The sequence below is a fragment of the Macaca mulatta genome, chromosome 10 (genome assembly GCF_049350105.2).
Source record: "Macaca mulatta isolate MMU2019108-1 chromosome 10, T2T-MMU8v2.0, whole genome shotgun sequence".
Taxonomy (NCBI): Eukaryota; Metazoa; Chordata; class Mammalia; order Primates; family Cercopithecidae; genus Macaca; species Macaca mulatta.
In genome coordinates this window covers 73,449,413-73,464,594 of record NC_133415.1, presented here as the reverse complement: position 1 = coordinate 73,464,594, position 15,182 = coordinate 73,449,413, and the positions used below count along the sequence as shown (strand labels likewise).

Genomic DNA, 15,182 nt, shown 5'->3' with positions numbered 1-15,182 from the left:
AAGGAGAAAAGCTAGTTGAGGAAAGGCTATGACTTTAGCTTACGTTCAGTGTCCCCAGGCTTTCATCTTTTTTTTCATTAGATCCTCTCATGATTGGGATTTCATAAGCAACCAATTTGATTGCATTTTAACAGTCATTTTATATCGTGAAACCCTGAGAATATCCAGTTCCTTTTTAGAAAAAAGAACTAATTACATGTATTAACCATATGTTTATTTTGAGTGCAGCACGAGTAGTCTTTGTACCCAAACAGTTGAACTCAAACTGTTCCATTTGTAAACTCGAGGAAGCGAGCACAGCCCGTTAGCCTAGAGATGCCCTCTGTATCTCTCTCTTACGCACTGATTTTCACTTGTTCTTCTTGTCTGCCCCTCAAAGGTAGCTGAGAAGTTTTCTTTTCTTGCATTGTTGTGGTTCTGAAGAGAAAGCTTCGCTAAGTGTGGTGTGGTCAGTTACTGGTGTCTATCACACTGCACTTGGTCTACCTTCCATTTGTCAAACTGACTCACGGAAGGAAAGCCCCAGAGCTAGAGGGAGAAAATTTGTGCGTATGAGCCTTTGCTTTATTTTTGTCATACTATTTTTAGTTTTAGCCTTATAGGGCATTTATGGCCAAATTTTAGCAATCCTTGTTTCCATGTATGTCTTTCACATATTTTCTAGCGCAGTCATAGTTGAACTCTGCATGTGAAGCAAAATTCTTTAATTGTTTAAAAAAAAAAAAAACCTATGAGGCGGCAAGGCTGCCTTTTTGTTGTGTGAACAATGCCGAAACACTCAACTGTAAAGGGATATCTCTGTATTCCATGAGGCACTGCATCTTTGGACTGCAACATGAAAAGCAGGAGAGAGGAAACCAGTGTTTGTATTTTATCTAGAAACTCACACTCACGAGTTAAATCAAGGGTTTTCTGTACTGTTTGAGGGATATAAGTGTTAGTAATAAAGGAAAACTTTTGCTATCATTGCTCCTCAGAACAGCTAAAAATTTTGTTGTTTTAATTTGTGAAGATTCTAAGAGCTGAGATGACATTGCAAGAAACCAGCAAAACAGGTTTGAGGTGACCTGGGCAACTCACCTCAAGTTTGCTGCAGTCTTTGGGAATTAAACAGGAATCATCAGTCCTTATACATCAGTTCTTAATTTAAATTAAGAAATTTAGATTTGTGTGTTATTTTACTCTCTTTTTCTACATTAGGTTACAATTTCCTGTTAGTGCAGGAAACAGCTTCAAAGAGTATCTTCCCATTGTGTGGTTGGGCTTAAATTTTTGTTTACCTTTGCCATAAATAACACCAAAACAATAAAACAATTATATTTATAAGTCATAAAACAATTGACATATCCAGAAACTGACTAGTGATAAGGAATACTGAAATTGAATTAAAACCACGTGTTTCTGTTGCCTAATAAATGTTCATCTACTTTAGAGAAATTACATTATTTTCACGGTTAATACATGAGTGTAGTGCATTTTTACAAAAACAAACTGGCATATACAGTATCATCAGGAGCATAGAAGAAAATAGGATTAGTGATTTCCAGTTCTCTGCTTAACTCACTGCTCAACAGTTTCCTTCTTCAGTAGATTTGTAAACCCAAGAGCAGAAACTAATGAATGATGGTGTTTAGACTGTAAAAAATTTTTAGACCAAGTTTGAAAAATGGGATAGTTTATATAAAAATTACTGTTTCTGACTCCTTTTGAACAAAGATCTAGCAACATTGTGCATGTAAACATGAAACAGTCCCCTGAAACCATGGGGGGCTGCTTGCTGTTGACTGGGCTGTGGTGTGGGTTCCCCATGCCGTTGCACCAGCAGTGGATGAATATGCCCTTACTCCTGGCCCCGTCCCCGTCTACAGTCCCCTGGCTGGCCACACTGGGTGTTTCCCTGGGGCCCTGATGCCAGCCAGTATTGGCTCTTCTTGACTTATTTCTTCTATTTGTCACAGTAGAACTGATTGATACTTATATGAAAGCATTCTTTACCACACTTACTACCTCCTCACCCTGATGTTTACATTGAAGTGTTTTTATCTTTCTTTTAGAAATATGAAACTGAGGCAGAAAGAAATGAAATGACTTTCCCAGATCACACAATGAGCCAACATCATGGTTTCAAGCAAACTTCAGTAGCAAATTTAAATTTGTGGTGTTATTCATGAGCACACATGACATTCCTTTCAACATTCATAGCTAAATTAAAAAGCAAACAAAATGAAATGTTCATTGTTGACTTTTTAATAGGTATCATGTTAACTTTTTTGCATTAGATTCTAAGGTTATATCTAATTTTTTATTTGCTTTAGGAAGTCTGTTTACTGTTAAAAGAAACCATTGATTCAAGAGTTCAGGAGTACTTGGAAGTTCGCAAACAGCACAGGCCATCAAATGCAGAATTCACAAGATCCAGTCCCTTGTCCTTAAAAGGTAGGCACAGAGCACTTTGATTTTGGACAAAAAATAAATAGAATTTCTGCTCTGTAGAGATGGCAATTATGTTTGACTCTGAGTGTCATGTTAGTATAGTGATACATTTTAAAAATATATCCTAATGAAGATACTTTGTTTGGGTAAAGAAAATTAACCAAAGAGTCCTCAGGACTTTTAATGGTAGCAAAATGCATAAAAATAGCAAATAAAACATTCCTAAGGAAACTGTAAATTCTTTAAAGGATTGTTTTTTATTTTTAAGGTTTTTTTTTTATTTTTAGTAGACATGTAATAATTATGCATATTTATAGGATACAGAATGATAGTTTGATACAGGTATACAACGTGTAATTTTCAAATTAATTAGCATATCTATCACCTGAACATTTATCATTTCTTTGTTGCAAGCATTTAAAATCCTCACTTGTTTTTTTTTTAAATATACAATAAATTAATGTTAACCATATTTACCCTATAGTGCTATAGAACACTAGAACTTACTCTAGTAGTAATCTTATATCCATTAACTAACCTCTTCCTATCCTTCCCTTCCCCATCCTTCCTACTCTTCTAATACCCACAACTCTCTCCAATTGTATGAGCTCAATTTTTTTTTTAATAAATAGCTTCTACATATAAGTGAGAATATGTGATATCTATTTTCTTATTTTCTGATTACATCATCAAATTTTAGTATGTCTATATATCTCCTTTTTTTTCTTTTTCTTTCTTTTTTTTTTTTTTTTTTTTTGGTTACAGTAGTAAGTTCTTAAGTGGTGATTTGTGAGATTTTGGTGCACCCATCACTCAAGCAGTGTACACTAAACCTGATTTGTAGTCTTTTATTCCTCACTCCCTTCCCACCCTTTCCCTCCAAGTCCCCAGTCTATTGTGCCATTCCTATGCCTTTGTATCCTCATAGTTTAGCTCCCACTTATGAGTTTGGCTTTCCATTCCTGAGTTACTTCACTTAGAATAATAGTCTCCAGTCGCATCCAGGTTGCTGAGAATGCCATTAATTCATTCCTTTTTATGGCTGAATGGTATTCCATTGTGTGTGTGCCTGACTTACTTCACTTAAATTCCTTTGGGCTCATCCATGTTGCTATTGAAACAGGAACAGATATCTTATCCCCCACACAGGGTGTGTGATGGGGGTGTGGCTTGCTTCATCGCTGCCCTGCAGCTCAAACTCTTAGGGGAATATACAGAACGGGCAGTTCATAGGGAGCATGGACTCCAACCCTACAGCAGCAGCAGCGTCTAGGGTTGTGTGTGTTTACATTTCCTGAAGCCCCAGTGGGCGTGTGTTACAATGTGCTTTTTCAGTTTAGCCGTCTTAATCAGCTCAGTTAGGCCCTCTGCCTTATCTCAAGGACAGAGGGCTTTCTGTATCCCAGGTTCTTGCCTTGGTGTACCGGAAATATTGGATCACACGTGGGCTTGGAGAATGGGTGCAAGGTTTTATTGAGTGGAGGTAGCTCTCAGCCAGGTGAATGGAGAGGCCAGAAGGAGGATCGAGTGGGAAGGTGGTCTTCCCCTGGAGCTGGGCCGCCCAGCTGCCGGACTCTCTGACTGCCCCTGGCAAAATTTCTCCTTATCCCGCTGTCAATGGCCTGCCAGAGTCTGCTGGTGCCTGTCGGAACAACTTCTTCCGTTCCTCTGCTCCTGTTGACGTCCAGCCGCCTGTGTGTGTGCCTGCTAGGGTCTGGGGGGTTTTATAGGCACAAGATGGGGGGTGTGGCTGGCCAGGGTGGTCTGGGAAAATGCAACATTTGGGCGTGAAAACAGGAGTGCCTGTCCTCACCTAGGTCTGTGGGCACAGGCCCAAGGGTGGAGCCCTCACCAGGGACCCTTCCCTTCTCTACCCAGCACTTCCTTGCCCCCCTCCCATATCACCATGAATGACAGATTTTATTCTTTTTTTTTTTTTTGTACATATTGCTGAATAGTATTCCATTGTGTATACATACAGCACATTTTCTTTATCCATTCATCTGGTGATGAACATTTAGACTGATTCCATATCTTAGCTATTGTGAGTAGCACTGCAGTAAACAAAGGGGTACAGATCTCTTCAATATACTGATTTTCTTCTTTTGTTAAAATACCTAGTAGGGAGATTGGTGGGATCATATGGTAATTCTATTTGTAGGTTTTTGAGGAACCTCCAAATTGTTCTCCATAATGGTTGTACTAATTTAAATTCCCATGAACCATGTATGTGAGTTCCTTTGTCTTCACATCCTTGCCAGCACTTGTTAGTTTTTGTCTTTTTGATAATAGCCATCCTAACTGTGGTGAGATATCTCATTGTGGTTTTGATTTGCATTTCCCTCATGATTAATAATGTTAAGCAGTGTTTCATATACTTGTTGGCCATGTGTATGTCTTCTTTTGAGAAATATTCAAATCCTTTGCACATTTTAAAATCAGATTCACTTTTTTGCTATTGAGTTATTTGAGTTCTTTGTATATTATGGACATTAGTCCTTTGTCAGATTAATAGTTTGCAAATTTTGTCTCCCATTCTACAGGTTGTCTCTTCACTCTGTTGATTGTTTCCTTTGCTGTATGGAAGATTTTTAGTTTGATATAGTCCCATTTTTCTATTTTTGTTTTTATTGCTTGTGCTTTTGAAGTCTTACTCATAAAATCCTTGCCTAGACCAATGTCTTGAAGAGTTTTCCTTGGGTTTTCTTCTAGTAGTTTTTTAGTTTTCGGTCTTACGTTCAAGTGTTTAATTCATTTTGAGTTGATTTTTGTATCCAGTGAGAGATAGGGGCCGAGTTTCATTCTTCTGCATATGGATATCCAGTTTTCCCAGCAGCATTTATTAAAGAAAGTGTCCTTTCCCCTAATATGGTTCTTGGCGCCTTTGTTAAAAATCAGTTGGCTCTAAATAAGTGAACTTATTTCTGGGTTCTCTATTCCGTTCCATTGGTCTATGTGTCTGTTTTTATAACCATACCATGCTATTGTGGTTACTATAGCTTTGTAGTATATTTTGAAATCAGGTAATATGATGCTTCCGGCTTTGTTCTTTTGCTCACAATTGCTTTGGCTATTTGGGTCTTTTGTGGTTCCATACAAATTTTAGTGTTATTTTCTTCTATTTCTGTGAAGAATGTCATTGGTATTTTGGTAGGGATTGGTTAATACATGCTTAGACTCTTACTAAACTGTCAGTTTCTAAAAGGTATAAGCATTGTTGACCCAACTTGACCACAAGATTGCTTTTCACAGATGACAGAGGTTCATCGTGTTCTAGGCTGCGTAGATCTAGACACCTGCAGGGACAAGAGGGACACACCATGGTACACCACCATCTTACATTGTTTATTAACAGCATCACTAAAAACGGAAATTGATTCATGCTTTTACTTTGTCATCAGTGCCAAAAACATCTCTCTATACATTTACCTAACTGCCTATTTTCAGCTGATCCTATAGTGTTCTAAGCCTGTTTCAAAACCAAGTTCAAAACCACTAACCAAAAAGCCATGCCTATTTCCTCCTCAGTCTTCAGTTCTATGTCTCACGTTCCCTGAAAATAGAGTTGTTGTTTCTGTGTAGGTAGTTTGGATGAATGTGGATTGTTTATGCTTTTGTGTATATTGGATATCTTCTCTCATTTGTGTGAGTTCCTTAGCTTTTTTTCCATTTCCAGATCCGTGTAATGGAATATGCCTCAGCATGGGTATATATACTTAATATACAACCCTGGATAAGCTGAAGTCTCTAGGCTGGTGACTTTGCTCGTTGCTATAATAATAGTAATATTTTTTATGCTTTGAGATTTCTTTATAAACAATTTGCATAAATGACTTGGAGGCTGTTTTTCCAATTATATGATACAGAGGCGTATGAAAATTATTCACAAACTTGGTCAAAGAACAGCATAGTACAGATATTGCCAATAGCCTCATTGTTTATAAGAGTTACCTGAAAATTTATTTCAGTAGATTCAGTAAAAAATTATTGAGATAAGGCTTTTTAAAGACTTGACTATCAATTCCCATAAATCCTACCTCACTAATATTTTTCCTCTTAACCTTGCCCATATTGAGTATTACCAATGTTTTTAATTTTTGCCAGACTGACAGGCCAAAAGTCAAAAAACGAGATATTGTGCTTTTCGATTTTTATTTATCTGTGTTATAGTTTAGATTTGTGGTTTTTGCCTTTTCCCTCTTAATTTTTTTTTTCCTTTTGTCACTCCCTTGGTCAAGGCCCATCTTGATCAGCTCTTAAATTAATGCCACAGCCTGTGATTTTCCTCTTAATTCATCCACACCTCTGCTGCCAGGGTGGCCTTTTGAAGGCAAAAATGTGATAGCTCCTAGCTTGAAACCCTTTGTGGTCAGGAACCTTAGTTGCCTGACATTCTTTATTTCACTTTTTCTGTGCTTGAGACTAGCCAGAGTGGGTCTGGCTCTTAAGCAGAGAAGAAGTTGATTAAAGATACTAGATAGCTCACAGGATCTCGGGGAGTGCCAGAGAGCCCTGTTGTGAAGCTACACAAAACAGCCTCAGCCATGAGTCAGGGACAGCTTTGAGACATGCTCCCTGTGATGCTTATGACCATATATCAGAAGCTTTGCTGAGCATCATCCTCTGCCCCATCCTGCAGAGACCGACTGCCCAGCCTGTGGCCACAGCCTTGTGCTGTTTTTTCCCTTCTGAGTCCTCCACAAGGCAAAACTAGATTTAATGGCTGTCTCCTAGTTACAAGTGAGTCAGGGGAGGCAAAATGTTTGGCTTTTACCTTGGGAAATTGACACTTACAAGATGTGGAAAGTCATCAAAACGTAGGATGATGGTCAACAATTTTGAGTGGGTAGACACAAGTTACAAATATCCACTAATAACTTTCCTCTTGGCTTCCTTCTTCCATGAGCTGCTATTCAGTAACAAGAAGCTATTGCCTAACAGCCTGACTTTCCCAACTACAAAGGAAATGTGCTCACCAAATATCCTCCAAAAGAGATGACCCCCCAGAGTCTCAAGTCCCAGCTCCAAGTCCAGGATTTCTAAGTGATGTTTACTCCCCTTCTAGTTCATTCCCAGCGCATATTTGTTAACTTTTCAACTAAGTAATGAAGTGAACTACTGCCAACAAACCTTAAATAAAATACTAGGGAAACAGAAAGCCAAAAAAGTAACTGATATATAAATAAATACATGATGCAGCAAAGAAGACAATGAGGTAGGTAGATGCTACCATTCTAACTTCTGTAACCATGAAATAAGTAGCTGATGTTTGTATCTTACCTCCTCTATTTATTTTGTATTCTCTGTGTTCTTTGCCTGTAATTCATCTGATTAGCTTTCTTTACCTTCATTCCCCCAGGATTTGAGCTGCCAGTGGTCCTGCCTTGATGAGATTGCCATTGTTTTAATTAACTTTTAGCACTGGGTATGTTTCACCAGGTAGAACTCATTACATTCTTTTTTTTTTTTTGGTCTATATACTTCTCTCCCCACATTCATCTCATCATGAGCCGGCATTTCAACTCCCGTTTGGCCTGTCTGTATAGTGCCATAAAGAGCCTGAAACAGTCACATGGTACTTTGAACTTTCAGCCCGATTCATTGTTATCATCTGTGTTACAATCATCCTTTCAGTGCTAAGGAAGCAGAGTCGTGGAGATGGAAAGTAAATGTTTGCTGAGGTGGTCATCTCCCTTTCCCAGTCCTTCATTCCAGGAACCATGTATCTGGCCAAGGTAGCACATATTGTTCTGCTGGTCGGAGCCCATATTGCATCCCTTAGGACCTTACTCCAGTTCTACAAGGCCCTGCCTCATAATTGGCATCACAACTGAGTTTTCAGTAGACCTTTCTACCACTGAGTAAGGCCAGCTGCAGTTGAGCTGTGCTTGATTGTTTGTAAGACCATTGAATTTTACAAGCCCACTGTCTTATTTTGTTTCCTGTAAAATGAGCTGCTTTGTCAGAATCGCAGTGCTGGTGATGGCAAATGAGGCCTTCCTGAAGTCTATGGATGATGTGGCTGGCAGAAACATGGCAGGCATACAGGGCACATCCAAATCCAGAAGAAAGCTCCATTTTAGTGAAGATAAGGCATTGGCTTCTCTGTGATGAAAGAGGTCAAATGTCATCTACCCACCATCACTGGCCTATCTCCCTATGAAATGAGAGTTGGTGGGAAGGCTCAGATTAATTGCTATTGCTGGCAAATTGGGCATTTGGCAGAGCTCAGTCTTGGTTAGGTTAAGTCTGTGTTGAGCCCTAGCAGAACATTCATCCATGCCTCCATGGCCACATTGCTTATGAGACCTTTGAGCAGGTACTTTGGCAGCTAGGGAAAGAGGCCAGCCAGCATCCACGGGGTAGGTCACCTTGTCTAACTCATTATAAAAACCTCTTCTGAATGGGGCTTGCTGTGGTATGAAGTATCCCCCAAAATTCACATATTGGAAATGGTCCCCACTGTAACAGTGTTGGAAGGTGGAGAGAGCATTTGCATTATGAAGGCAGAGCCTTCATAAATAGGTTAATGTTGTTTTAAAGGGCTTGATGGAGAGAGTTTGTCCCCTTTTGCCTTTCCTCCTGCCATGTGAGGATACAGCATTCCTTCCCTCTGGAGGACTCCGTGTTCAAGGCACCATCTTGGAAACAGAGATCAGACTCTCACCAAACCTGCTGGTGCCTTGATCTTGGACTTCCCATCCTCCACAACTGTGAGAACGTAAATTTCTATTCTTTATTCTAGTTTGCAGTATTTTGTTTTAGCAACACAATAGACTAAGACAGGGCCCTTTGGAGAACTTTCACAAAATGCATAAATATTCTCACACTCTAACTTTTTCCCAAATGTTTATGTCACCAGTTCTTGATGACCCTCTCTTTAAACTATTAACTACTGCCAGTGAATCAGTATGTATTTGTTTCTCAGGCCATCTCTCCTTACACACCACATAGACCCAAAATATACCACTCAGCAGTCTGCTCACTGGACAGATTTTTCTTTTCTACCCTGAGTGAGGTTATGTCATTATATTCATTCACTTCTGGCTAATACCATCCCATTGGGCAGTGACACTGATTAGGCACAAATTTTTATCTAATAACTGGTGAGTGAAGCTATTACCTTTTCAAGTCTCTCATATTGGTCAGAGAAACACGCAGACATACTCATTGATGTTTGTGCTTATTTCTTAGTAGTAAGGGGTACAAGGTGTAAAAACCTTGATTTTCCTTTTAGATGAACTTTTTCCTGTGCACCAGGCCGTTCGGAAATGTATTTTGAAAGGCTTTATCTGTCACCATCTGACATGCCTATGTCTTAGAATGACAGCCAGAATACATGCCACCTTGTGCTGTGTAAGTCCTGTCATAAATCCTTTGGTGTAGTAGACCAGAACAATGTCCTGCAAGATACTGAGATAATGAAGGTCCCCGTAGACTCAGTAGTATCACTGAAGCAGAATGTCAACAGAGCAATGAGGCAAAACAGTGAAGCTGTGTGACTTTCTCTGCCAGTAGACAGAAACCTGCTTCTGTGTTCGCTGTTCACTGGGATAGAAAAAAACAGATTTTGCCACCTCTGTAGTACTGATGCTAGGTGCTGTGGTGCTCCAGCTGAGAGACCGACTCTGGAAGAATCCCTGGCTATTTAAACTTATATTAACCTTCCATCATTCTTTAAGACTCCTCTGCATTCTGCTTAACCGAAGAGGAAAGTGAGATAAGACTGTATGAAAGATACTCATGAATGTTTCAGGTTTTTCATGGCAGCAGATCTCTTTGATCTTCTGGGGATTAATACTGATTTTAGTTTACAATTTTGGTGGGGTGGGAGAAATTCCAGAAACTTTCACCTAGCCCATAATTACCATAATAGTTCTCACTCCCTGAGACATGAATTCCAACTGTGGATTCTGTCAGTTGCAGAATAAACCTATCCCAAGGATACACTCAGCAACTGGGATGACAACAGCAGATTTTTACAGACATGGTGTGCCCTTCATGAGATGAATTTAAGCCACATTTCTAGATGCCACCCTCTGGTGGATCACAGCAGTAATCAGGAACCCAAGAATTATCTCAGAGCCAATGCCTAATCCTCCTCAAAAGTTCAGATATTTCCCTTTTTTCCTTGTGCAAATACCCTGGTAATCTCTGTTGATCCCACGTGAAAGATTTAAAGGATGCGCTTGTAACTTTATTGAAGGGTCCTTACTTGAGGACTTCCTGGCTCTCCTTTCGAGGAGAAAATAAGTCCATGAACTGACTCAGATCTGGAGACTGGCCAGGTGGCTATGGCTCTCCTTTAAGGTGGCTCAAGTCAAGTCAGGTCCCTGTGCACCAAATCTAGATTTTTTTTTTTCTTTTTTTTTTTTGAGACTTGAGTTTCACTCTTGTCGCCCAGGCTGGAGTACAGTGGTGCAATCTCAGCTCACTGCAACCTCTGCCTCCCGGGTTCAAGCAATTCTCCTGCCTCAGCCTCCCAAGTAGCTGTAGTAGGTGCGTGCCATCACACCCAGCTAATTTTTATATTTTTAGTAGAGACGGGGTTTCGCCATGTTGGCCAGGCTGGTGATCCACCCCTCTCGGCCTCCCAAAGTGCTGGGATTACAGGTGTGAGCCACTATGCACAGCCTAGATCTAGATTTTTTTTTTTTTCCTGTTCTACAGTGTATTGGTTTGCTAGGGTTGCCATAACATACCACAGGCCAAGTGGCTTAACTAACAGAAATTTATTTGTTCTCAAAGTCTAAAGACTAGAAGTCTAAGATCAAGGTTAGTTTCTTCTGAGGCCTCTCTCCTTGGCTTATTAATGGCTGTCTCCTCCCTGTGTCTTCACGTGAGTTTTCCTCTATAAATGCCTGTGTCTTGTCTTATCTAGAAGTCTGAGATCAAAGTATTGGCAAGTTAGTCTCTTCTGAGGTCTCTCTCCTTGGCTTGTCGATGGCTGTCTTCTCCCTTTGTCTTCACATGATTTTCCACTATAAATGTCTTTGTCTCTTCTTATGAGGATGCCAGTTAGATTGGATTAGGGCCCACTCTGATGACCTCATTTAAATTTAGTTAACCCCTTTAAAGACCTAATCTCCAAATATAGTCACATCCTGAGTTACTGGGATTTAGGACTTCAACATATGAATTTGGGCAGGGGTGTGCACAGCTCACCCCGTAACATACAGTTTAAGTAGAGTCTAAGTATGTTCTCCATCTTATTTGGAGTTATGGACATAATCAATTAACCAGTAAGCCAGAAACATCTCTGGGTAGAACCACTCTGAAAGGGTTCCGACCAGGGTCACCACTGGATCATGGCCCTCCAGTAGACCAAGTGACTTGCCCAACCATGTGCTTAAATTGACTATAAATTTCTAGTCTCCCAGTTACCAAGTGCCCCACCTTTACTTTTGAGTGTTGGTACTGTGCAGACATCATATCTGTTCTGGCTGTTAACTCTCTCTGCAAGTAACTCTCACTCCCAGGGGGACACCCCTGACCCACAAGGTGGCTACCCACTCAGGAGTAGCCTTGGTAGCATATCTTTCTCATGTTGAGCCACACACCATTTTGCAAATAGTTCTGGGGAATGCAGGGGGATCACCTGGCACAGGCTGGTATTGTCACACAGATCGGCTTGCAGACAGATCATGTACTCTCTAGGCATCATGTACCAAGGTGTGCTCCCATGTATCACACACACACACACACACACACACACTTTTTTTTTTTTTTTTGAGGCAGAGTCTTGCTTCATTGTCCAAGCTGGAGTGCAGTGGTACAATCTCAGCTTACTGCAACCACCGCTTCCCAGGTTCAAGTGATTCTTCTGCCTCAGCCTCCCAAGTAGCTGGGATTACAGCTGCCCACCGCCACACCGGACTAACTTTTGTCTTTTTAGTAGAAGCGGGTTTTCACCATGTTGGTCAGGCTTGTCTCGAACTCCTGAACTCAAGTGACTCACCCGCCTTGGCCTTCCAAAGTGCTGGGATTACAGACATGAACCACCGTGCCCAGCCCCATGCACACTGTTTTTTTTTTTTTTTTTGAGACAAGGTCTTGCTCTGTTGCCCAGGCCAGAGTGCAGAGGAACGATCATGGCTCACAGCAGCCTCAACCACGGGGGATCAAGTGATTCTCCCACCTCAGCCTCCCGAATAGCTGGGACCACAAGTGCATATCACCATACCTGGCTATTTAAAAAAATTTTTTTTGCAGAGATGGGGTCTCACTCTGTTGCCCAGGCTGGTCTGGAACTCCTGGGCTCAAGTGATCCTCCTGCCTCAGTCTCCCAAAGTGTTGGGATTACAGGCATGAGCCTCCACGCCTGTCCTGCATCAGCCTTTTTTATTGGGCAAGCATAAAAGTGACCTTGTCGAGTTGTGGGTGGCAAACATTTGAGTCCCAGATTCAAGCACCGAGCAGTCTGGCTGCTTAGGAGTATGCTCAGCAAGCCAGCTACCCAGGACCTGGAGGCTTTGGCAGTCTTCCAGCTAGACCTGCGGTCGGCTGAGTTCAGGAGGAGCCTCTCTCCCCAGGGACTAGGAGTCATTATTCCCGGATGGCCTTGGCCAGCAAATCCAGGGAGTGCCCATGATCATTGATCAGCTTGTCACTCTCCCCTAACGCCATCCCCAGAGTGTGGTGCTCTCTCACTCTGGGCCTCTGCACACGCTGCTTCTGCTCCCCTGCTTGTGCCCTCCTCATCCTCCAGCCTGTGCTCAGGTATCACTTCCTCCAAGGAGCCTTATCTGATTCTGTATAGCTTCTCTCTCAGGAGCACTTCCCTTCCTCTCTCCCTGCTCACCCTCTGGAGTAGTGGCACTCATTGTTCCCGCTGCTTTCCTGCCTCACAGATAGACTTCAGTTTCATTAAGGACAGGAGTCTTGTCCTGTTCAGCAACCACCGCAGAGCGTGTCAGAGCACAAGTGTTGGGAGAAATAAAGGAATTGTGACAACTCCCAGGTTCCATTTTCTTTGCCAAGACTTTACAGCATGTTTCCATTGCAGCATCTCTTGCCCCTTGCACAAAACGCAGGATGAAAGTGGCCTATGAGTTACAAATTATTAAGTAGCTTTTCTCATCTGGTTTTCAGAAAGTCAAAACCACAGCTTACCCCAGTGTAAGATTAGGCTGCAATATCTTCTGACTCCAGGGACAGGAAACACCTTCCCTTCTAGTCCCACCCCACCCCGGGTCTTCATTAGTATTACTACCCTGCCCAGGTACACGTTACCGAGTGTCCACCCCTCGGATGCTGACTCTGGGTTAGATCTTCCACCTACCTATGGCAGATCCCTGAGACAGTCCTTTCTAGCCAGCCTTCTTAGCCCTTGTTTTAACCGTTCCTAAGCTTTAGAACCCTTTCTCTACAGATGAGAGCCAGATTTGTAGTTCAAGTAACTTGCCCAAAGATCAGATAGTAGCTAGGAAGTGTCAGAGGCCACATGAAAACTCCACTGTCTGATACCGGGTTTGTCCTCATTGCTTTGGTATCCCTATTAAGGAGAGTATTGTATGTTTATGTGTTTGTTTTAATACAATTTTCCTCTAATCATAAAAACACATCTGTCTTTAAATTAACTAGGAGCAGTATTCTGCTTGAATTACCACGTGGGTATCTTGGTTTAAAGTTTATATTCTCTATCCTCTGATCACGAGATGGAAAGGGAGACATAGACCCCCAAACACAGCTCATCTTCCAGCTGTAAGCACTTGCCTCAATGCATTTTGTCTAAATAGGGTTCAGGACATTTTTCTGTTTGTGGAACAGTAACAGTAAATTTTTTTACTGCCTATTATTCTATTCTGTATAACCTTTTCTTGTAGTTAACATCTAAGAAACCCAGTCCTTTGGAAAATGCCATAAAATAAATTTTCCTGGGTACTGTGGTTTCTGTCTGCAGTGGCCTGCTTTTTGGCATTTCTTCTAAGCTGAATGCTCCTCTAAAATCTTAGCTTACATCTGCAGACAAAGTACCTAGCCCTCTGCTCACCCTTCTGTGGCATCTGAGGTGTCTTTGGTGAACATTCAAGGCCGAATTACCAAGGTGTTCTCTCTCTTCGTCAACACTCACTTCCCAAGCAGCATTCTGTGGTGGGGCACGTTACCACCACGTTAGGGAATCAGTGTATGTTCACACGACAAGAGGCGAAAAAGAAAAAGACAAGTATTGCCAAAACAAGCAAGTTTTTCCTATTCTTTCCTCTGTCTGAGAAATGTTCCTCAACTTTCCCCAACACCCGATGCATGATACCTGCCAAAAAAAGCTTTCTCCTTGCTCTTCAGACACAAGCTCATTGTGAGCCATTCTCCCCGGCGTCCCCGCGAGTGCAAATTTGTGTATGTGGTGTTTTGTTTTGTATTTATTTTCCCAGCCCTTTGAAAACAGGGCCTTTTCCTATTTAAAATAAATTTCAGAAGTGAAATACTTTTTCCCTTTTGAGAGCCCAGCCCTTCCTCCATACAAACCTTCATGCATTTTCAGAGGACAATGAAAACTTGCTCTAAAACACCATCCGTAGACTTCCCTTTGGTCAGTGTTTTTCTCACGCATTAACAACAAAATAACAAGTACTGTACATCCAATCACTGTGATCCCTAAATAAACATAGGCCCTTGACAAGTAATTCTATTTTTAAGAGTCATTTTTTATGCGAGTCAGTTATGACAATGGGCAGTTAGAATGTGCTCCTATTGTACACACCCGTGCACAATAGGAATGGAACCGTACCGCAGTCACAGAGCAAGCT

At 41.3% G+C, this 15,182-nt stretch overlaps 1 protein-coding gene across 2 annotated transcripts in view; it reads left to right on the top strand.

Annotated features, from left to right (window-relative positions):
* SLX4IP (SLX4 interacting protein) overlaps positions 1-15,182 on the top strand; it is a 197,585-nt gene that overhangs the window by 128,535 nt on the left and 53,868 nt on the right. For both annotated transcript variants that reach the window (XM_001116207.4, XM_077951202.1), the window contains one exon: positions 2,316-2,436. In XM_001116207.4, coding sequence (XP_001116207.2) covers positions 2,316-2,436 — 121 coding nt within the window. The remainder of the gene's footprint in view (positions 1-2,315; positions 2,437-15,182) is intronic.